Source organism: Dysidea avara, chromosome 5 (assembly GCF_963678975.1).
Source record: "Dysidea avara chromosome 5, odDysAvar1.4, whole genome shotgun sequence".
NCBI classification, from domain to species: domain Eukaryota; kingdom Metazoa; phylum Porifera; class Demospongiae; order Dictyoceratida; family Dysideidae; genus Dysidea; species Dysidea avara.
In genome coordinates this window covers 9,369,054-9,393,686 of record NC_089276.1, presented here as the reverse complement: position 1 = coordinate 9,393,686, position 24,633 = coordinate 9,369,054, and the positions used below count along the sequence as shown (strand labels likewise).

General features: G+C 37.1%; 1 protein-coding gene across 1 annotated transcript in view; it reads right to left on the bottom strand.

Annotated features, from left to right (window-relative positions):
- Window positions 1-5,714: 5,714 nt before the first annotated feature.
- The window catches only part of LOC136256997 (mucin-22-like), a 59,535-nt gene continuing 40,616 nt past the window's right edge, over window positions 5,715-24,633 (bottom strand). The window contains exons 9-15 of the mRNA XM_066050090.1: window positions 24,001-24,378; window positions 21,606-21,902; window positions 20,628-20,957; window positions 18,474-18,851; window positions 8,761-9,057; window positions 6,100-6,612; window positions 5,715-6,026 (exon numbers count right to left, since the gene is read on the bottom strand). Coding sequence (XP_065906162.1) covers window positions 5,788-6,026; window positions 6,100-6,612; window positions 8,761-9,057; window positions 18,474-18,851; window positions 20,628-20,957; window positions 21,606-21,902; window positions 24,001-24,378 — 2,432 coding nt within the window. The 3' untranslated portion in view covers window positions 5,715-5,787. The remainder of the gene's footprint in view (window positions 6,027-6,099; window positions 6,613-8,760; window positions 9,058-18,473; window positions 18,852-20,627; window positions 20,958-21,605; window positions 21,903-24,000; window positions 24,379-24,633) is intronic.

Sequence of the window (24,633 nt, the reverse complement as noted above, 5' to 3'; positions counted from 1 at the left end):
AACGAAAAAACCAACAGTGTGTAACAATTACGCAATCGAGATTAGCTAATAAAAAACGACTGCTTGCCACGCCTACCAGGTAAACCGCTTGGGGTAATGCTTTGAAAATCGCTGTACAGATGGAGTTATCATCTTAGAAAGGATCTTCAATGGTGTAGAAGAATCAGACTTAAAGCCACGGAGTTATAACACGAAATCCAACTTGGTGTAGCAAGTGCGAGATCGAGATACTCTAATAGAGCAGTCATCCTAATAGAGCAGTCACCATGAAGAGAATTCAAGAGATCAGCTAGAAACAAGTAACCTGTATAGAGATCAGCTAGAAACAAGTCACCCTGTAGAGAGATCAGCCACAAACAATTCACCCTGTAGAGAGATCAGCTAGAAGAAGTTACCTTGTAGGGAACTCATGCAACTATAGAAAGAGATAATTCAGCTAGAAGAAATCACCTTGTAGAGTTCAGCTACAAAGAAACCTCAATGTAGAGAGTTCAGCTACAAACAAATCACCCTGTAGAGAGATCAGATAGAAGAAGTTAACTTGTAGAGAGTTCAGCTACAAAGAAACCATCATGTAGAGAGTTCAACTGCAAACAAATCACCTGTGGAGAGTTCAGCTACAAAGAAATCTCCCTGTAGAGAGATCAGCTAGGAGAAGTTTCCTTGTAGAGAGTTCAGTTACAAAGAAACCACCATGTAGAGAATTCGTTTACAAACTAGTGACCCTGTAGAGACATCAGCTAGAAGAAGTTACCTTGTAAAGAGTTCAGCTACAAAGAAACCATTCTGTAAAGAACTCAGCTGCAAAAAAAATCACTTGTACAGAATTCCACTACAAACAAGTCACCCTATAGAAAGATCAGCTAGAAGAAGTTACCTCGTAGAGAGTTCAGTTACAAAGAAACCACCATGTAGAGAATTCATTTACAAACTAGTGACCCTGTAGAGACATCAGCTAGAAGAAGTTACCTTGTAAAGAGTTCAGCTACATAGAAACCATTCTGTAAAGAGCTCAGCTGCAAACAAATCACCTGTACAGAATTCAGCTACAAACAAATCACCCTGTAGAGAGATCAGCTAGAAGAAGTTACCTTGTTGATAGTTCAGCTACAAACAAATCACCCTGTAGAGAGATCAGCTAGAAGAAGTTACCTTGTAGAGAGTTCAGCTACAAACAAATCACCCTGTAGAGAGATCAGCTAGAAGAAATTACCTTGTAGAGAGTTCAGCTACAAAGAAACCATCATGTAGAGAGTTCAGCTGCAAACAAATCACCTGTAGAGAATTCAGCTACAAACAAATCTCCCTGTAGAGAGATCAGCTATGAGAAGTTTCCTTGTAGAGAGTTCAGTTACAAAGAAACCACCATGTAGAGAATTCGTTTACAAACTAGTGACCCTGTAGAGACATCAGCTAGAATAAGTTACCTTGTAAAGAGTTCAGCTACAAAGAAACCATTCTGTAAAGAGCTCAGCTGCACAAAAAATCACTTGTACAGAATTCCACTACAAACAATTCACCCTATAGAAAGATCAGCTAGAAGAAGTTACCTCGTAGAGAGTTCAGCTACAAAAAAACCACCATGTAGAGAATTCATTTACAAACTAGTGACACTGTAGAGACATCAGCTAGAAGAAATTACCTTGTAAAGAGTTCAGATACATAGAAACCATTCTGTAAAGAGCTCAGCTGCAAACAGATCACCTGTACAGAATTCAGCTACAAACAAATCACCCTGTAGAGAGATCAGCTAGAAGAAGTTACCTTGTAGAGAATTCAGCTACAAAGAAAACATCATGTGGAGAGTTCAGCTGCAAACAAATCACCTGTAGAGAGTTCAGCTACAAACCAATCTCCCTGTAGAGAGATCAGCTAGAAGAAGTTACCTTGTAAAGAGTTCAGTTACAAAGAAACCATCATGTAGAAAGTTCAGCTACAAATTAGTGACCTTGTGGAGACATCGGCTAGAAGAAACTACCTTGTAGAGAGCTCAGCTACAAAGAAACCATTCTGTAAAGAGCTCAGCTGCAAACAAATCACCTGTACAGAATTCAGCTACAAACAAATCACCCTGTAGAAAGATCAGCTAGAAGAAGTCACCTTGTAGAGAGTTCAGCTACAAAGAAACCATCATGAAGAGAGTTCAGCTGCAAACAAATCTCCCTGTAGAGAGTTTAGTTAGAAGAAGTTACCTTGTAGAGAGTTCAGCTACAAAGAAAACATTTTGTAAAGAGCTCAGCTGCAAACAAATCACCTGTACAGAATTCAGCTACAAACAAATTACCCTGTAGAGAGATCAGCTAGAAGAAATTATCTTGTAGATAGTTCAGCTACAAACAAATCACCCTGTAGAGAGATCAGCTAGAAGAAGTTACCTTGTAGAGAGTTCAGCTACAAATTTAAAGAAACCATCATGTGGAGAGTTCAGCTGCAAACAAATCACCTGTAGAGAGTTCAGCTACAAAGAAACCACCATGTAGGGAGTTCAGCTAGAAGAAGTTACCTTGTAGAGAGTTCAGCTACAAAGAAACCATCATGAAGAGAGTTCAGCTGCAAACAAATCTCCCTGTAGAGAGATCAGCTAGAACAAGTCACCTTGTAGAGAGTTCAGCTACAAAGAAACCACCATATAGAGAGTTCAGCTGCAAACAAATAACCCTGTAGAAAAATCAGCTACAAACAAATCACCCTGTAGAAAGATCAGCTAGAAGAAGTTATCTTGTATAGAGTTCAGCTACAAAGAAACCAACATGTAGGGAGTTCAGCTAGAAGAAGTTACCTAGTAGAGAGTTCAGCTACTAAGAAACCATCATGAAGAGAGTTCAGCTGCAAACAAATCTCCCTGTAGAGAGTTCAGTTAGAAGAAGTTACCTTGTAGAGAGTTCAGCTACAAAGAAACCATTCTGTAAAGAGCTCAACTGCAAACAAATCACCTGTATAGAATTCAGCTACAAACAAATCACCCTGTAGAGAGATCAGCTAGAAGAAATTACCTTGTAGAGAGTTCAGCTACAGTAAAAAGAAACCACCATGTAGAGAGTTCAGCTGCAAAGAAATCACCCTGTAGAAAATTCTGCCACAAACAAATTGCCCTGTAGAAAGATCAGTTAGAAGAAGTTATCTTGTAGAGAGTTCAGCTACAAAGAAACCACCATGTAGAGAGTTCAGCTAGAAGAAATTACCTTGTAGAGAGTTCAGCTACAAAGAAACCATCATCTAGATAGTTCAGCTGCAAACAAATCACCCTGTAGAAAGATCAGCTAGATGAAGTTACCTTGTGGAGAGTTCAGCTACAAAGAAACCATATTGTAGAGAGTTAAGGTGCAAACAAATCACCTGTAGAGAGTTCAGCTACAAACAAATCTCTCTGTAGAGAGATCAGCTAGAAGAAGTTACCTTGTAGAGAGTTCAGCTACAAAGAAACCATCATGTAGAGAGTTCAGCTGCAAACAAATCACTTGTAGAGAGTTCAGCTACAAACAAATCTCCCTGTAGAAAGGTCAGCTAGAAGAAGTCACCTTGTAGAGAGTTCAGCTACAAAGAACCATCAAGTAGAGAGTTCAGCTGCAAACAAATCACCTGTATAGAGTTCAGCTACAAATAAATCTCCCTGTAGAGAAATCAGCTAGAAGAAGTTTCCTTGTAGAGAGTTCAGCTACAACAAATCACCCTGTAGAAAGATCAACTAGAAGAAGTTACCTTGTGGAGAGTTCAGCTACAAAGAAACTATCATGTAGAGAGTTCAGCTGCAAACAAATCACCTGTAGAGAGTTCAGCTACAAACAAATCTCCCTGTAGAGAGATCAGCTAGAAGAAATTACCTCTTAGAGAGTTCAGTTACAAAGAAACCACCATGTAGAGAGTTCAGCTGCAAATAAATCACCCTGTAGAAAATTCAGCCACAAACAAATTGCCCTGTAGAAAGATCAGTTAGAAGAAGTTACCTTGTAGAGAGTTCAGCTACAAAGAAACCATTCTGTAAAGAGCTCAGCAGCAACAAAATCACCTGTACAGAATCCAGCTACAAATAAATCACCCTGTAGAGAGAACAGCTAGAAGAAGTTACCTTGAAGAGTGTTCAGTTACAAAGAAACCACCATGGACAGTTCTGTAATAAATATATGTATTATATATATAATTTGTACATTTACTGATAAAATCAGAAATATTTAAAGTACATCTGCTTCATCTTTTCTTCTTCCTGTGGTAAAGAAAAAAAGATAGGTTTAAAAAGTCCCAAAGCAGGCCATAGGCCGGCTTTGGGGTATACAAATACAAAAAGAAGTGAAATCTAATCCAAAACAGCCAAGCTGTAAAAAAAGTGTGCGGCCCTCAAAAAGGCTATGGTGAAAAAAGATGTGAAATCCAAGGTGGCGGCCAAGAAATGGCTGTGATGGTAGGTTAATGGTAAAAATTTTAATAACGACAATTCAGCTGAATTTTGTGCCAATTGACCAAGCAGCACCAAAATTCACCTAAATTGTTGTTATTAAAATTTTTACCATTAACCTACCATCACAGCCATTTGTTGGCTGCCACCTTGGATTTCACATCTTTTTTCACCATAGCCTTTTTGAGGGCCGCACACTTTTTTTACAGCTTGGCTGTTTTGGATTAGATACTCTTAACTGCAGTTATAAAATCAAAATAATTTTTTATTTTTGTTATACGTCATTTTATTGTACTGTATCTCCACTAGAAGGGATATACAAACACATTTTTGAACCATGCAATTCATACACAAAATTCTAGCGGCAATCTGCAGCTGTTGGATTTACAATTTAAATAATCAGGACCTGATCTTGATCAGTTGCTGCGTGGGGATGTGCTCCAGCACTCATCACAATTAATTATAATTATGTACTGTAATGTGTGGGCCCTTTGAAAAAATACTGAACTTGCTATATACACCACATCCAATGTGCCCTCGCTGTAGAATGTGTGATCTAATAAGACTTTAAAAGTGGATATTAGCTGTAGTCACAAATTAAGTATCCCAACAATTGTAAAGTTATATACATCTATAACTCTACTTTTTAAAGTTTGGAATTATATGATCACAGTTAAAGATTATAGTTGCACACAATAAATGGCCAATATTTACAGTGAGATGCATTTGCTTGGCTATGCTCATGTATAACTAGTATTATCACATTTTATTAACATGAAATGAGGTATGCAATCAACTAATGGCATTCATTGGTCTATCATGGATGGTAGAACATACCATACTAACTGTGATTTGGCATTTTAAATGTCTCAGCTGCTGCATATCATGTCCTGCAGCTAGTAGCCTCACGCATTTGTAGGGTTCAGCTGCAGTCAAGGCCCTCATCATAATCATACCGTACAATTATGATCTGCCGTGTATAGCAGTCAACTTTTTTCTCTATAAATAAAGCAGGTAAAACCTGTCCGAGATAGTGTGAACACTTATCAGATCTAAAATATTGTGTTACATCCTAGTGTATGGCCTTCCAACTTTCACTTTGACTAGATAATTATCTTGCTCTCCTTCTAGAACATTTTCTGGGTCAATAGCTGGAAGCTGGCTATTTAAATGAATATTTAACCACACTTAAATTCAAGGGCAGGCTTATGTACATGAGGGATCCTATCAATTAAAAAGTGGTGGTATCTTGTGTGTTACTCTAGGCTGGTCCCCTAAACATATATATCAGTAACCTTGTCCATCTATCACGTAACAACGCTTGTATAATATACTAAAACAATTCAACTAAAACTATAGCAGATTTCACACTACTGTAGATGCATACAATTATAAAATTAACTAAATTTGTTGTATTTAAAACTGGTGGAGAACAAATCCTCAGTGATATAATCAGTATAGGTTCCCTCCAGAATTCCTTCCCCTTGGTTGCCAGTGTTAACAGCATGCCAACATTTTCCGGGCATATTCAGATAGACCCACAAACCATCTTCCTTAACTGGGAATGGTGGATTATCACCTATCTTCATTAGCAGACTTTCTGTATCAATGACTGCCTCATTACCCATAAACTGACCTGAATGTAAATATATACAGTCATATGAAAATGTACACTACCTCCATGCATATACAATGGCACATGTCCATACCTTGAATTCCATGAACATATTTTGTGAGGCCACTGGTATCTGTTATAATCATGTCCAAATGCTTTTTAAAAAATTTCACCTTTAATTGAAATCCAATGTCAGACTTAATGGTAACCCAAGGTGTTTCATCTATAACAGGCATTTCATCAATTTCTTTAGTAATCAAAACCTTTATGCTTCCATTTGTTATTGATATAGTGACTGGTTTATCTTTAATCACAGTGAGGGTATTCTCCACCATTACAGTATGATCAAGGGATGAAATTTTCACATGGGTAATGCCATTATTTTCCTTGAGCAATATCCCTAGTTCTTGAAGGAAGGTGGAACCATTGACTATGTAGCGGCTTTCATCAGGTGTTGGACTAGCAAACTTGGCATTCATTTGGATGTTGAGATCACTAAGTAAGTTAAACATAAAGTCTGGTTCTCCTTGTACACTGAAACAAAGTGACTGTCCGTTTCTTAGTGGGCACACAAAGTGTGGATCTGCCCCACCAGTTAAATCATTACCTGTAGTGTGTGCAATGATGAAAATTGTATTAGATTATTACTTGAACTAAGGAAGATACACCATGCATTTTTATACGGTGTGTACTGTATAATTATTATGTTGTTTCTAAATGTTGCAGATGTGTCTGCTGGCTATGCTGGCTATAGATGCAAGCATAATGCTAGCTATATCAAGTATAATACTGGCAGAATAATTCACATAATACTTATATTCTAGCCTGTGAAATCACGTGTCATGAAAAGATCAATATACTCTAATAGAACAGTCAATAATTCAGCAATTCAGTAGGCAGTTATTCGACACATGACTGTTTTATTAGAGTATCAATCAATCAGATATTACACAAAAAGCAAGGACAGTTACTATTCATGTGGGTCAATTCCTAGGTTAAACTAGTCAATGATAATGCCATGAAATAAAGTTATAGGTAACCACGTTGATAAGGTGTACATTTATATTGCTTAACCACGCAGGCAAGCATGCACTACGGTATGTGATAATTTGCATTATAAGAAGAGTTAGGCAATATCATCTTCTAATATTTACAGAAATTCTTTAGTTTTAAAGAATATTTGTGATTTCCTCCCTATTTGCATACATCCGATTTATAACTTGCTAATGGTTGAGGCAACATGTACCAATTACACACATTTGCACTTTGCATTAACCTCCAAAGAATTCAATAGACACCATTTTACATAGATTTTGTTAGGAGAGCTCCAATATTGATGGTGGGTAGGATGTAGTAAAGAGAGTGAAAGTGTTACTTAAAAGTGGAAGAGGAATGAGTAGCAGTGAAAGTAATGGGTTATTGAGTGTTCAAAACAGAAACGAAATATACGGTACGAGTCTTTATTCAACACCACAGGGCTATTCAGTTAATACAATCATCCCCAGTGGTCAAAGCTCTATCAAGGCCTCAGACCACACAGACAGCTTGCCATAGGATTGGAATAGCAGCCAGCTAAAGAAGACTACTTAAACTCTGGCTGATAATAGTGTATTCATGTAGCTTTATCACTGCTTAAAGTTTCTTAGTTTACTATATGGAACAGTTAATAATTTACTCTTTTAGTAGCTTTTCAGTAAACCCACATTCACTGATGTTTTACTGAGAGTTTGAAATTTAGTAAAACAATATGTTCCATATACTTAAAGTTGATATTTTACTATCAGTATAAAGTATGTAAACTAATTATAAGAACCTTTAAGCAGTGTATATCTGTGGTGAAAAATCAAACCTGCTGTCACAGGTTATAAGACCAGTTTTCTCAGAACCAGTCACATTTATGCATTAGTCTTTGATGATATGCCTGGTAAAGTTTACCCAAGAAGCAATTAGTAAATCACATTTCTTCTAAGTTAATTATTCCTTTTGGTGTACCAACCATAAGAATGGCATAAGGAATGTCATGTTTCAAGTGGCAATATATTGTACATAGCAATAGCGGATCCAGGATGGGGCATTTGGGGCAGATGCCCCCCCTCCCCTCCTGTGGAAGAACCATCATACTATACACCAAAATAAATTTATATAACTCATGAAAACTGTATAGCTATTGCCTCATTTATTACAAACTCACCTGAAACCAAAGTTAAAACAGCTGTTAAACTCACCCAGCACCTTCGTACGTACTAAGCGCCTCTAAAATAATTATCATGTTGCTGGTGTTTAAGACTTTCATAGCCCTTTTAAGACTTTACAATCATCTGAAAAGGCCATAAATCAACCTACTAAGGAATGATCATTGCTGCTTAAAAAAATGCAACAAGAGAATCTGCTCTCCCCAATCACTCTGTTTGTGCCCCTCCCCTTGCCAGCTCCTGGATCCGTCCCTGCATAGAAGATTGCAATATTGCTGAACTCCAATTTAACGGGTTTGTCCACATACGTAGCGTGGACCTTTGTTGCTACTTGTTAAACAGCTACATTACTGGGAAAGTTTGTGAAAAATTACAGTAAGTACTTTTTGTAACACAGAAAAGTGATACGTCCCAGCACTGGCGGTGATGCCAAAATTATAATTATACAGTGTGTGCTGGATACGTTTACAATTATGAAGAAACCAAAACCAGTATTAACATAAAATGTATACATACATGAGAGCATGTATGTACACTGTATAATAACATAGACACTTGCTTACCAACAAGAGCATCAAGAACAATGACCAAGCTAGCACTTCCAATAGGGTTAGTGACAGTACATGTATAAGTTCCAACATCACTGCTACTGAAATTACTAATGCTGTAGGTACTTTCAAAGACTGCAGCAGATCCAGTATAAGCCACACTTGTAGTAATGATGTTGTTTTGAAGTTCTATTCCATCCTTCATCCAAGTAAAAGTATCTGGTGGTGATCCTTCTGAAGTGCATGTTAAAGAAACTGAATTACCCAGTGTAGAATTGACGCTTTGTGATGGAGTGGTCAAAACAGGAGGTGCTATAAAAATGAGATCATTATTTGTAATACTAGTTATATACTTAAGGATCACCATTTTTCTGTATTAAAATGAGGAATATCATTTTCACATAGATTCATAATGAAATCTTATACAAGCAACAATTGTGCTGATCAACTTGTTTCTAAAAATTTACCCTTAACACTGATGTTACAGCATACATATTTTACAAGATCGGTTGCTTTTATTATTTCAGAATTATGCTAAAAGGCTCACCTATTTCCATCAAAAAGCTAACAACTATTCCTTCATAATCTTACTTCGCTAAAACTTTTTGTTGATTACATTTGAAAAGTTATTTTGCATGGATTAGATAAAGCATGCAATGGTAAGTTATGTATAATTCCTGAAACCTCACATGTTTGATTGTTATGGTCACAGCTACACTACTTAAATATCTTTGTAAGAATACCAGCTGAATTTCTCACAGACCAAGGTTAAGGTACTCTGTACTCTGTAAGTAAAATTTCATCTAACCTAGCCCTACAGTATCAATGTTAAGCCCCACTCCCCACCCAGGGGTCTCCATACACCTACTGGGATTTCGACATTTACACCTTGCCCCACACCTGGGGCTTTTGATGGCAGCAGTTTGCTGAACCAAAAATTAAATTCCTTATAAAAACCCCTCTTTTGAGGTGGGGACATAGTGGGGTTTTGACAAGCTTCTTAGCCTCAGTACTGAGGAATTTGACACTAAACTCTGTCAAATCTCCTGCATTGTTCCAGGGGTAGGGTTGGGGCATGATATTGATAGGTGCATAACTTGTATATGAAAACTTGGTGAGTAGTCTCTACCTCAGCCACTGATCGTTTACCATAAAGTGCACATTTATTAGCAAAGCCGAGGGACTGAGTCATAAATGTTGAGTATAATTTTGACCATATCAGGCAAATTAAACTTTTCAGCACCTGCTTAAAAGTATAATAGGTAAATAAAAGCATAATCAGCGGGTCCCTAGTAGCTGATGCTCTCAGTACTCATATACTGTAATAGCTTTTTGTACATATACACATTGAACGGGTAGGTTGGCTGGTCAATGTACATGAGGATCACTTGTGTCTGAATTTAAGATAACACGAAAGAGGTGACTTTCAGATCTGCAATTCACAACCAATAAGGACTGACACACACACGTATTTTGAAAGTATAGGAGTTGTATTTTTATGTCAAGCATTGACATGCTGAAATATTTGATTAGCTTCAAGCATCACAAGCAGTGCCTCTCATTCAATGATACTGTTTTTTGCAAATTATTGACAACATTTGGACAAGATACTTGTAATCTAATCCAAAACAGCCAGCTGTAAAAAAAGTGTGCGGCCCTCAAAAAAGCTATGGTGAAAAAAGATGTGAAATCCAAGGTGGCGGCCAAGAAATGGCTGTGATGGTAGGTTAATGGTAAAAATTTTAATAACAACAATTCAGGTGAATTTTTGTGCCGCTTGGTCTTGGCAAAAAATTCACCTAAATTGCCGTTATTAAAATTTTTACCATTAACCTACCATCACAGCCATTTCTTGGCCGCCACCTTGGATTTCACATCTTTTTTTCACCATAGCTTTTTTGAGGGCCGCACACTTTTTTTACAGCTGGCTGTTTTGGATTAGATTTCACTTCTTTTTGTATTTGTATACCCCAAAGCCGGTCATAGGCCGGCTTTGGGACTTTTTAACCTGTCTTTTTTTCTTTTCCACAGGAAGAAGAAACGATGAAGCAGATGTACTTTAAATATTCTGATTTTATCAGTAAATGTACAAATTATATATATAATACATATATTTATTACAGAACTCTCCATGGTGGTTTCTTTGTAACTGAACACTCTACAAAGTGACCTCCTCTTGCTGCTCTCTCTACAGGGTGCATTGCTTGTAGCTGAACAATCTACAAGTAACTTCTTCTAGCTGATCTCTCTACAGGGTGGTTTGTTTGTAGCTGAATTCTGTGCAGGTGATTTGTTTGCAGCTGAGCTCTTTACAGAATGGTTTCTTTGTAGCTGAACTCTCTACAAGGTAACTTCTTCTAACTGATCTTTCTACAGGGCAATTTGTTTGTGGCTGAATTTTCTACAGGGTGATTTATTTGCAGCTGAACTCTCTACATGGTGGTTTCTTTGTAACTGAACTCTCTAAGAGGTAATTTCTTCTAGCTGATCTCTCTACAGGGAGATTTGTTTGTAGCTGAACTCTCTACAGGTGATTTGTTTGCAGCTGAACTCTCTACATGATAGTTTCTTTGTAGCTGAACTCTCCACAAGGTAACTTCTTCTAGTTGATCTTTCTACAGGGTGATTTGTTGTAGCTGAACTCTCTACAAGGAAACTTCTTCTAGCTGATTTCTCTACAGGGAGATTTATTTGTAGCTGAACTCTATACAGGTGATTTGTTTGCAGCTGAACTCTCTACATGATGGTTCTTTGTAGCTGAACTCTCTACAAGGTGACTTCTTCTAGCTGACCTTTCTACAGGGAGATTTGTTTGTAGCTGAACTCTCTACAAGTGATTTGTTTGCAGCTGAACTCTCTACATGATGGTTTCTTTGTAGCTGAACTCTCTACAAGGTAACTTCTTCTAGCTGATCTCTCTACAGAGAGATTTGTTTGTAGCTGAACTCTCTACAGGTGATTTGTTTGCACCTTAACTCTCTACAATATGGTTTCTTTGTAGCTGAACTCTCCACAAGGTAACTTCATCTAGCTGATCTTTCTACAGGGTGATTTGTTTGTAGCTGAACTCTCTACAAGGAAACTTCTTCTAGCTGATCTCTCTACAGGGAGATTTGTTTGTAGCTGAACTCTCTACAGGTGATTTGTTTGCACGTTAATTCTCTACAATATGGTTTCTTTGTAGCTGAACTCTCCACAAGGTAACTTCTTCTAGCTGATCTTTCTATGGGGTGATTTGTTTGTAGCTTCACTCTCTACAAGGAAACTTCTTCTAGCTGATCTCTCTACAGGGAGATTTGTTTGTAGCTGAACTCTCTACAAGTGATTTGTTTGCAGCTGAACTGTCTACATGATGATTTCTTTGTAGCTGAACTCTCTACAAGGTAACTTCTTCTAGCTGATCTCTCTACAGAGAGATTTGTTTGTAGCTGAACTCTTTACAGGTGATTTGTTTGCAGCTGAACTCTCTACATGATGGTTTCTTTGTAGCTTAACTCTCCACAAGGTAACTTCTTCTAGCTGATCTTTCTACAGGGTGATTTGTTTGTAGCTGAACTCTCTACAAGGTGACTTCTTCTAGCTGACTTTTCTACAGGGAGATTTGTTTGTAGCTGAACTCTCTACAGGTGATTTGTTTGCAGCTGAACTCTTTACATGATGGTTTCTTTGTAGCTGAATTCTCTACAAGGTAACTTCTTCTAGCTGATCTCTCTACAGGGAGATTTGTTTGTAGCTGAACTCTCTACAGGTGATTTGTTTGCAGCTGAACTCTTTACATGATGGTTTCTTTGTAGCTGAACTCTCTACAAGGTAACTTCTTCTAGCTGATCTCTCTACAGGGAGATTTGTTTGTAGCTGACCTCTCTACAGGGTGATTTTTTTGTAGCTGAACTTTCTACATACAAAGTGACTTGTTCTAGCTGGTCTCTCTACAGGATGACTTGTTTCTAGCTGATCTCTCTGCAGGGTGACTTGTTTCTAGCTGAACTCTACCGGGTGATCTGTTCGTAGCTGAACTCTCTACAGGATGATTTGTTTACAGCTGAACTATCTACATGGTGGTTTCTTTGCAGCTGAATTCTCTACAAGGTGACTTCTTCTAGCTGAACTCTCTATAGGGTGATCTTTTCGTAGCTGAACTCTCTGGAGGGTGATTCGTTTGCAGCTGAACTCTCTACATGATGGTTTCTTTGTAGCTGAACTCTCTACAAGGTAACTTCTTCTAGCTGATCTCTCTACAGAGAGATTTGTTTGTAGCTGAACTCTCTACAGGTGATTTGTTTGCACCTTAACTCTCTACATGGTGGTTTCTTTGTAGCTGAACTCTCCTCAAGGTAACTTCTTCTAGCTGATCTTTCTACAGGGTGATTTGTTAGTAGCTGAACTCTCTACAGGTGATTTGTTTGCAGCTGAACTCTCTACACGATGGTTTCTTTGTAGCTGAACTCTCTACAAGGTAACTGATGTCTCTACAAGGTCACTAGTTTGTAGCTGAAGTCTCTATACATGGTGGTTTCTTTGTAACTGAACTCTCTACAGGGTGACTTCTTTTAGCTGATCTTTCTAGAGGGTGATTTGTTTGTAGCTGAACTCTCTACAGGTGATTTGTTTGCAGCTGAACTCTCTACATGATGGCTTCTTTGTAGCTGAACTCTCTACAAGGTAACTTCTTCTAGCTGATCTCTCTACAGGGAGATTTGTTTGTAGTTGACCTCTCTACAGGGTGATTTTTTTTGTAGCTGAACTTTCTACATACAAAGTGACTTGTTCTAGCTGGTCTCTCTACAGGATGACTTGTTTCTAGCTGCAGGGTGACTTGTTTCTAGCTGAACTCTACCGGGTGATCTGTTTGTAGCTGAACTCTCTACAGGATGATTTGTTTACATCTGAACTATCTACATGGTGGTTTCTTTGTAGCTGAATTCTCTACAAGGTGACTTCTTCTAGCTGAACTCTCTATAGGGTGATTTTCTCGTAGTTGAACTCTCTGCAGGGTGATTCGTTTGCAGCTGAACTTTCTACATGATGGTTTGTTCATAACTGAACACTCTACAAGGCAACCTCTTCTAGCTGATCTCTTTACAGGATAACTTGTTTCTAGCTGAACTCTCTACATGGTGATTTGTTGGTAGCTAAACTCTCTACAATTCAATTTGTTTGCAGCTGAACTCTCTACATGGTGGTTTCTTTGTAGCTGAATTCTCTACAAGGTAGCTTCTTCTAGCTGATCTCTCTACAAGGAGATTTGTATGTAGCTGAACTCTCTACAGGTGATTTGTTTGCAGCTGAACTCTCTACATGATGGTTTGTTTGCAGCTGAACTCTCTACAAGGTAACTTCTTCTAGTTGATTTCTCTACAAGGTGACTTGTTTCTAGCTGATACTCTCTACAGGGTGATTTGTTTGTAGCTGAACTCTGTACAGTTTGATTTGTTTGCAGTTGAACTTTCTACATGGTTGTTTCTTTGTAGCTGAACTCTCTACAAGGTAACTTCTTCTAGTTGATCTCTCTACAGGATGACTTGTTTCTAGCTGAACTCTTGACAGGATGATCTGTTCATAGCTGAATTCTCTACATGGTAGTTTCTTTGTAGCTAAACTCTTTACAAGGTGACTTCTTCTAGCTGATCTCTCTATAGGGTGATTTGTTTGTAGCTGAACTATCTGCAGGGTGATTTGAACTCTCTACAAGGTGATGTTTTCTAGTTGATCTCTCTACTTAGTCTGGATGACTTGTTTCTAGCTGAACTCTCTACAGTGTGATCTGTTAAGTTTCTACCTGATCTCTCTATAGAGTTATATCTTGTTTGTATAGCTGAACTCTTTTACATGGTGGTTTTTTGATTGGTTGCTGAACTCTCTCTCCACGGTGACTTGTTTGTACTACAGAGTGACTTGTTTGTAGCTGAACTCTCTACAGAGTGACTTACTTGTAGCTGAACATCGCATAAAGTAACTTGTTTGTAGCTGATCTAGATGAACTCTCTACTAGGTAGCTTTTTTGTAGCTGAACACTTTACGCAGTGACTTGTTTGTAGCTGAATTCTCTACAGAGTGACTTGTTGTAGCTGAACTCTCTACAAGGTGACTTGTTTATAGTTGAATTCTCTTCAGTGTGACTTATAATGTTCTGAATCTCTACAGCAACATATTTGTAGATGAATTCTCTACAGGGTAACTTGCTTGTAGCTGAATTGTCTATAAGATTAACTGTATGTAGCTGAACTCCCTACAGAATAACTTGCAATGTAATATAATTCTATAATGGAGTAAGTTATAAACGTAGCTGAATGCTTTATTAGGGTGACTGTTCTATTAGAGTATCTCGATCTCGCATATGCTACACGTAGTTGGCTTTGGAATCATAACTCAGTGGTTTGTAATCCGATTCTTCTGTACTACTGCACGGACTTTCTATGATAATTATTCCAGCCACACACCGATTTTCAGCTCACTACTCTAAGCGGTTTGCCTGGTAGGCGTGAAAACTATTAGTTTTTTATTCATAAAAATTGATCGTGTAATTGTGACACAGGTTGGGTTTTGTGTTATATCTCGATGGCCTTTAACTGGATTCCTTTCAAACCACAAAAAGGCACTCCTACGATAGTTACTCCATCTACACAGCAATTCTCAGCTCATTCCTTCAAGCGGTTTACCCTGTGGGCGTGACAGACCTTCGACCTTATTTTACGCAAATAATCGGTCATAACTCCGTGAATGTTCATCGGATTCCTACCAAACTTGGTACTGAGATTCGCCTTAATGAGCCCTTTAAGTGTGCCAAATTTCAGCCCGACTGGAGCACGCATTCGTGTTTTATTTTGGATTTTGCAAAGTGTGCGAAAAGAAGAAGAAATAGAAGAAAAAAAAAACGAAGAAAAAAAAACCCAGACTTTGGCCGCTCGTATCTCGGAAATGGCTGGAGCGATTTTCTTCACGTTTGGAATGTGGACTCCCCTACCTAGCCGGCACCTCTGTAGCAACTTTGGTTTCAATCGGATAAGGAATCACGGAGCTACAAAGGTGTGAAAATCGCGTTTACTTTCTTCCTGTAAATATACTCACGGTGTGGCGCGTCGGCTTCTTGGGCTGCACGACACACTACCGTGTGTCTTGATGCTGCATGACAAAGAAAGTAACGTGTCTTGATATTTGCATACAAGAGAATAATACCATAAAATTGGGCACATGCAAAATTTGTGGGAATACTAAATTGAAAATTTCAGAGATTTTTTAGAAATTAATGTTTTTGTACATTTTGATAAAGCAGCTATTAAGCCTTCTTGCTGCAAATTTTCACACCCATAGCTTCTTTTTTCTAGGAGATATACTCAATTATATCAGACCATGTAGTAGTTTCACAGCAATATCAGGCAATTAACTTACAAATTGGGTGATTTGTTCATTCCTAAAACCAAACTTTTTCTTATGTTTAGACCATAATACATTTGATTTAATTGAGGAAAAGCACTAAGAACACATGATCAACCTATCAAGGATCTCTTTTTATCCATTTTAGATTATAAGAATGGAAATCTTTGTCAACAAATTGATTTGTCATCAATTTGTCACAGCTGATCACTATAAAGTACTATAAACTGATATTGAAAGGTTATTTTGTTATGTACAGTATTAGACAGTAAAATAGCCATATCTCTTTGGAATGCTTCAGCGTATCATCACAAATTTTAACACAAGGTAGATAACCACTCAGTGCTTCATTTTTTCAGAGCTATAAAAATGAAATTTGACCAATGTGCCAAAATGTATGGTTTTCCAAAATAGGGTCACATATAGTTTTAATTTTCCCAATGACTATTGTGTCTGAACCAATGGTGCTTGAATTTGGTATAGCTTATTCTACTACTACAATTTTCTACTAGTCTGACCGATATTTGGACCTCCCTGAATCCCAGGCATGACTCCCCAGGTTGATGTATCAAGGATACAGCATGACACACTAACAAAATGCGGACACAAATAAAGGTTAGGAGACATAACCAATTTGTGCCAATGCAGCTAATTACATTAGCTTCCTAACACCTGAACAGAAAAATATTATTATTATAACAACCAAACTGTTACAAAGGGCACAGTCTTCAAAAACCAGGGTTAAAAGTTATGAGATCAAAGGTGGCAGTCAAGAAATGGGAATGACATGGCTCACGGCCAAGGCTAAAAAGATATAAAATTAAAGGTGGCAATTAGAAGTGATCAACCAACTACTCAGGGACATGTTTTGAGTTCAATACAGAGTACTCGATCAGCTCACCTCATGTTGTATTATCCACACAAGAATCAGCCAAGCTGTGAAAAAATAGTGCAGCCTTAAAAGTCTGAGTGAAAAAAGTTGTGAAATAAATGGTGAATGGCTGCAATGATGTTAATGCTAATAAGTTTTAATAATGCACACAGCCATTATTAAAATTTATTAGCACTAACATCATTGCAGCCATTTCTTGGCTGCCACCTTTGATTTTACTACTCTTTTCACCCTGGCTTTTTAAGGACGCACCATTTTTTTCACAGCTTGGCTGTTTTTGTTTGGATTTCACTTTGTAAGGCTTCAAAACCAGCCTATGGCTTACTTTAGGGCTTGTTTTTACTTACATTTCCTCTTTTCTATACAGACACAATGATGATTATTGAAGAAAGACTGATAAATGTACTGTGTTGCATACTTTACTTCAATATTAATTTTGGTAATACTCTAATAGAGAGCATATTTTGAGGACTTCTAATAGAACATACATAGCATGTTCTAAAATAATCTAGAAGTTGCTTTACTTCAACATTTGGTAATATTATTGTAATACTTTAATAGAGTGCACATTTAATTACAAAATTAATGTTTATTTTCAAGCAGGAATTAAGTGAGGTGATCAGCCAAGATAGCAGCTGTTCAGTGGTTAAAGATTTGGGTGTTAGGTATGGAGGTCCCTGCAGTGGTCCAAAATCCAGTAAGTTTTTGACATTTTTGTGTACCTTTTTTACCCAGTGGTGACTGCTCTATTAGAGTATGTCAATTCCGATATTTTACATTTGTTTGGTTTTTGCTTTATAACTTTGTAGCTGTAACTCTGTTGTTTTTCAAACTACCACTATGATCAGCCTATGTGCACACCAATTTTCAAGTTATTCCCCATACTTTACCCTGTAGCTAATAGTTATGACAAAAGTTTGGTCTTTTTATGTGAATAAATGCCAATAGCCCATCATATTCACAGCAAACTTGGTACATGAATTCACCTTTCTACGCTCTTCATTTCCCTACAGTGAAAGAAAACGAAAAAAAGTGAAGAAATTAAATTTAAACTTTGAATGCCCATACCTCGCATATAGCTGGTGAAAATTTAATCAAATTTGCTGTGTGGCCTACCCTACCTGGCGGACAGCTACAATGCAAAAATGGTGTGCTTTGGAGAAGGGGCCATGGAACTATGCACGCATGAAAATGATGTTTTCTTTCTCCTCTCAATATATACTCACTGTATGGTGCGCTGGCTTTATTGGCCGCATGACACACTATCATGTGTCTTGATTACTGTGTGGCATGCCAGCTTTCTTGGTCGCACAGCACCATAGACAATACCTTACCACTACCTTGTGTCTAGATGTAATGCCAGCTTTCCTGGCTGCATGACACACTACCGTGTGTCTTGATATGCAGCATATCACTGTAATCGTTATTATCATTCCACTACTAAAACTTATCTAAAACTCACTTCTACTTGGCAAATAGACTCCAACTCTGACACTCTCATCCATCATGCTACTGTTCCTCATCATACATGTGTAAACACCTTCATTATTAGTGGTAAGTGCTGTACATAAAAGCACATTGATGACCCCAACAAAATTACTAATAGTCGCTCCACGTTGTTGTATCACAGGACCATTACACTCTCCATCTTGAATCATTGTACTACCAAAACGTAATCCACCAAGTTCAATGTTATCATTACTAGTAGGTCCCAATCCACTAACACAACGAAACAGCAATCCAGTACTCATCGGACTGATACTTGAGTAATCTTCAATCACATTGGAAGTGGACACATCATCACTTCCAGTACTTCCTTGGCTCCCAGTAATGGCAATTCCTGTATATAATTTTAAAAATGTAACAGAGAGTCTTTTACATGTGTACAGGCCAAGATACCAAATAAATATACAACAAGTGCAAATATTTATACAGTGGAAACCCTATTATCTGTGAGCCAAAAAAGGGTTCAGTTTAGTGAATCTGTCCAGGTAAACAAAGCCCTGATCAAATACTTTTAAAGAACATACACTTATTCTAATAGAACATACAACAGTCAACAAAATACTCTAATAGAACAGTCACTTTTACTGTTTGGATAATCAATATCCTAGCTACTGTATAACTGTTACATACGTAGCTTTTATACACAATGGTTAAATTTTTAAAAATCTATTTACCACCATTACTTATATTTATACCATGTATGGCAGACATAAGGGGCACATCCCATCTTCCGTTTCCTCTACATACATCTATACTATATAAAGTGGGACAGCACCTACGTATCTTGATAAGGGATAGGCCAATAGAGTAGTCAAGTTCTCTTAGTAGAATGACTGGTGTAAGACCATGTTCAGTGACTGGAGTGACTGGCTTTATAAAATAAAACCATTGTGTCACAGATATACCATAAGCATAACATACAAAAATTAAGCCTGTATAATTAAGGCATACACATCTTGTAGATTAGTCAATTTTACAGTTATCTGAAAGAATTTTTGCAAATCAACAGTCACCAAGCAGAAATTTTTTTGAAATGTAAATTGTATTTTAGTTTAGATCATAACGAGATAAAATTATGGCTGGTTGGTCTAACACAAAGGTATTGAGACAGATATTTGATACTGGCTTACTGGTCAATTTACCTATGTGATTATTTCATATTATGCATTCTCTTCAACATAATTTAATACTGTTTACAGTGTATTACTTCATAAGTGCTGCATATACATATGCGCCATGCTGAGCAAAATCCAACTATATTGCATTTTTATAGTTTGTGGTTTGAAGATTTTGTGCTAACCACTGGCTTGTAGTATGCACACAAGATTTATATACACCACAGACACCCTTATGTACTTTCCTCTGTCATTTGAGATATGTGGGTTTTTATATCGCAAGCACTCTCATAAGGTAGAGAGTAGGGTGGTCAATTAATAGCACGCAAACATGAATTGTGGGAAGCCAGAGGCCAGCACACAGCCTCACAATACTCATGCACAGTTGTGTTTATATCAAATAGAATACAATGCTGCATGATCACAGATAGTTTTGTACTTGTCTCATCCCACTGGACCACTCAGCAGCTATGCCCAAGTCACTAGAGGTTCATATACAGCAGCAAACAGAGACCAAAAAAGGGTAAGGATGGAGAAATGAGACTGTAGAAAATAATAATGGAAATCTCAGGATGTTAAAGTGCAAACATCCAGTCTTGCCACAAATACTTAATGAAGAAAAGAATTAGTTCAGAAAATCTTCAACAATGTTTTTACTATAGCTACACACTGTGCTTTTACGTACATATTTAGCATGTATGCATACAGATCAACATTCATTCAGTTATTCAACAGGGTACGCAAGATTTTAAACTGACACTGTAAGTGCTTAGCAAATATTCATAATACATTTTCTCATGAAGTTCAGATGAACACTTCTGTACCAACTTGTGCAGCTTGTATATGTAACTTGAAATCTCAACTTTAATACTTTGGAGGATGTTCAAAGGACTCAGTACACAAAATACTGAATTTAAAATTACAATAATTCGAACAGACAACAGTAAAAGTTTTGCCCCTTAAATATTCTATATAATAATTATGTACTATATTACCTGATATACGAAGTATTAATGGTTCACTGGTATAGTCAACACCACCAATGGTTACAGTACAAGTGATGATACCAGCATCTTCTGCAGTGAGATCGTTCTCAGTTACACTTTGTACTGTCTGACCAGTAGGAAAACATGTTGGATTACCACCACTATGAGCAGTGTTAGTGTAACATCCTGTAGTGTTCCACTGGTAGTTGGTCACTGTAAATGTTGACCCATCACTTGTCATCACCATACACGTCAGAGTGACACTGCTCAATATTTGATAGTCAAATGTGTTAGTAGATCCACTAACTGGTGTACCAGCTGGATTACTGGCAACAGTGACTGTGAACACATAATACAGAGTTTATACACTAACTGCTTAGCTACACAGCTACACATCTATTACAACTATAGAAAGAACACACATCTTGAAATCATAAATTTAGGACAAAAAACATGGCAAACAACTTACACAATAATCAATGTTGTTTTTGGCTGTGATGTTTTAGTACTCATTCACCAAGATCTACTAAAAATTTAAGTAGCACTCTCATGTACATGGTTGGATGGAAAGCTATTACAACTCACCAAAGAAATGAGCACACATTTTAGTTAGGCCTAAGCCTATAATGCTTTTGAGCATGCAATACTCCAAAAAATTTCTACAATTGTGCTCAGATATGCTCCATTATGTCCTAAATATTCCATTAGAAAATTGTATCTTGACTGCTCTATTAGAGTTATCTGTGAATGTACACAAGTGGCGACTGTTCTGTTATAGTACGTATATAGATCTTCCCTTCACAAGTAACTATAATGTACTGTTTTATTCAATTTGCATGCATCATCCAAAATGTGCAGAGTTTCAGCTTCTCTGATCCACATGCACATAATCTGTGTCTATTATGCTGTCATTATGTTTTTGCCTACCTATGTACATGCATACACAAGAATATGCATGCATATATAAATACAGTGATATTTGCTTACCACTAATAGCATTAAGAGAAATGTCCAAACTATCACTTCCAATAGGGTTAGTGACAGTACATGTATAAGTCCCAATATCACTACTGCTAAAGTTACTAATGCTGTAGGTACTTTGGAAGACTGCAGTAGTTCCAGTGTAAGTAACACTTGTAGTAATGATGTTGTTTTGCAGTTCAATTCCATCCTTCATCCAAGTAAAAGTATCTGGTGGTGATCCTTCTGAAGTGCATATTAATGAGATTGAATCACCCAGTGTAGTATGTATTGTTTGTAATGGAGTAGTCAAAACAGGAGCAGCTACGTATATATAAAGAGAGATCAACTTCAGCTACATTAGATTACACATCAGTTTATGTAGTATTAAAATAAGGACCATATTAGCACATGAATTCATAAGCTGCACACAAATTTTATACTGCAGTTATGGTTATCAAGACACATGGGGTTTGCTTATTAGGTACATGATATAGTATGTACAAGTTGAGCTGAATCCTGAAAAACAGCTAAAAATTAAAAGTGGATTTTTTCTAAAGAGAATTAACATTTCAGTCAACTAGATGATTAGTGGTGACAGCAAAGGTGTCAACAACAGACACGCGTGGTTAGACTCCATTACAAGTTTGGGAAAGGGCTGTAATGGACACTGTATTTTTATGGCTTCCTATCAGAAATGAATGGTGAAAATTTGATTGGCCATAAATATTATGCCAGACATTTGAACAAAAAGATTTTGAAATATTTTTAGTGGGTCAAGCAGTACTACAAATGAGCTAGACAAGATCATGTGTAATTCCATCTATGAGTTATTTAATGTTTTTGAGAATCCAGCTTGACATGTATACATACTACATATAGTGTGTCATGCAGCCCAAAATATCAGTGTACCATATTCACAGGAGAAATCAATTTTCATGCATATGTAGTCTGAATAAATCAATTTTTGCAGTGTACATGAGTTTACTTTCACCAACCCACATACTAAACTTGAGCAAAATCACCATGCACATTTATGAATACAAACCCTCAAATTTTCCTATCTTCAGAGTTGGGATCGTTACTCTAAAAATATAACTTGTTACATATTACTTGTTACTTCTACACCATGTAATGCACTACAGTTACATATTACTCACAGAAAAAGTAACAAGTTACATATTACTCATTACTTTGAGGTCTGTAACTAGTAATAATATTACGTATTACATTTATTTGTTACTAGCTATAAATTAAAGTAAGTCCAACCTTCTAATTACAAGCTACTGACCCACAACTACAAGTGACATGAGCAAAACATGGGTTTCTCTGATGTAATTTAGCCACAAAAATACTTTGTTGGTCTTAAAGCACTCTCCATACACTATCACTCTTTGTTCATGCCTGCAACTCTGTCTCCAGTGTTGTCTAAACCCAAAATACAAGGCTGACTACAAAATAAGAAGTAACGTGTCACATTCATTACAATTTCCAGATGTAATATCCACTACTTCATCATGTATCATTTATTAGTGCAAAGGTATTATTTTTATTATTATTATTATTATCACATTACGTAATGCATTACCTCTAACTCTGTCTATCTTCTATGGCATTAAACTATTGAAAAGACTGCAAGGAAAGCAATATAGCATATATTTAGCTACAGTAGCTACGTAGACACTGTACATTTGTGTACTTTTGCTTAAAAACAAATGTATTACTAAGGATGGACTTGCATTTATGATAGTTAGTTAATTGGCAACTGAAACTGGTGGTTAAATGTGCCCACCAATCACTGCTGAATGCCTTACTACTCCACTGGTAGAGGAAAGTTAGTGGAATTAATGTATTCTACAGGAAAATACATCCATGACATTGCTAGACATTACACTGTTATCACTAGACAAATTAAATGGTGGTGAGTGTCTGTTTAATTAGAGTGCATATATGCTTTTGAGCAATGCTCCAAAATTTTCCCTATTTGCTACAATTATGCCCAGTTGTGTCCCATTATGCTCCAAATATACTCATATAAAATTGTGTCTTGACTTCTTGACTGCTCTATTAGAGTATCTAATGCATCTGTGAATGTTCTATTAGGATTTTCAATATGCGGTGACTGTTGTATTAGAGTATATTAATCTTTAACTAATCATTTCTTCACAATGCAGCTGTAAATCTAATTTTTAGCATGTTTGCACACTATCTCACTCTGCATCATGCAAAATAGGCAGGGTTTCAGCTTATCTGATAAGCAATGCACAAAAATTGTGTCTATTGTGCTGACATTATGGCTATGCTCAATGCTTTTGGCTACCAATTATGCCTCAAATTATGCTGGCATAATCGGCCCAGGCCTAGCATATAACATATAATTATATTGTATGCAGCATACATACTATTGTGATGTAAAACTCACTTCTGCTTGGAAAATAGACTCCAACTTTAACACTCTCTTCCATCATGCTACTGTTCCTCATCATACACGTGTAAACACCTTCACTATTAGTGGTAAGTGTTGCGCATAAAAGCACATTGATGATCCCAACAAAACTACTAATAGTTGCTCCACGTTGTTGTATCACAGGACCATTACATTCTCCATCTTGAATCATTGTACTACCAAAAAGTAATCCACCAAGTTCAGTGTTATCATTACTAGTAGGTCCCAATCCACTAACACAACGAAACAGCAATCCAGTACCCATTGGTCTGATACTCGAGTAATCTTCAATGATGTTGGAAGCAGACACATCAACACTTCCAGTACTTTCTTGGCCCCCAGTAATGGCAATTCCTGTATATAAATGTAACAGCTAGGCAGTTTTTTACATGTGCATAGGCTAAAATTAAATTTACAAAAAATAGTTCATTCTGAAGTACCGATACATGAACAGTTTACTATGCTATTACACTAATGAATTTTACTAGGTCTGCTTTCTATTCCTGTGTTTCTGGAACCCTGTAAACCCACAGGTGATGATTTGATATGGCTCTGGATTTGCTGGAACAGCTTGACCAGACAGCAGAATTTGGCTGGATTCTCTCTGGG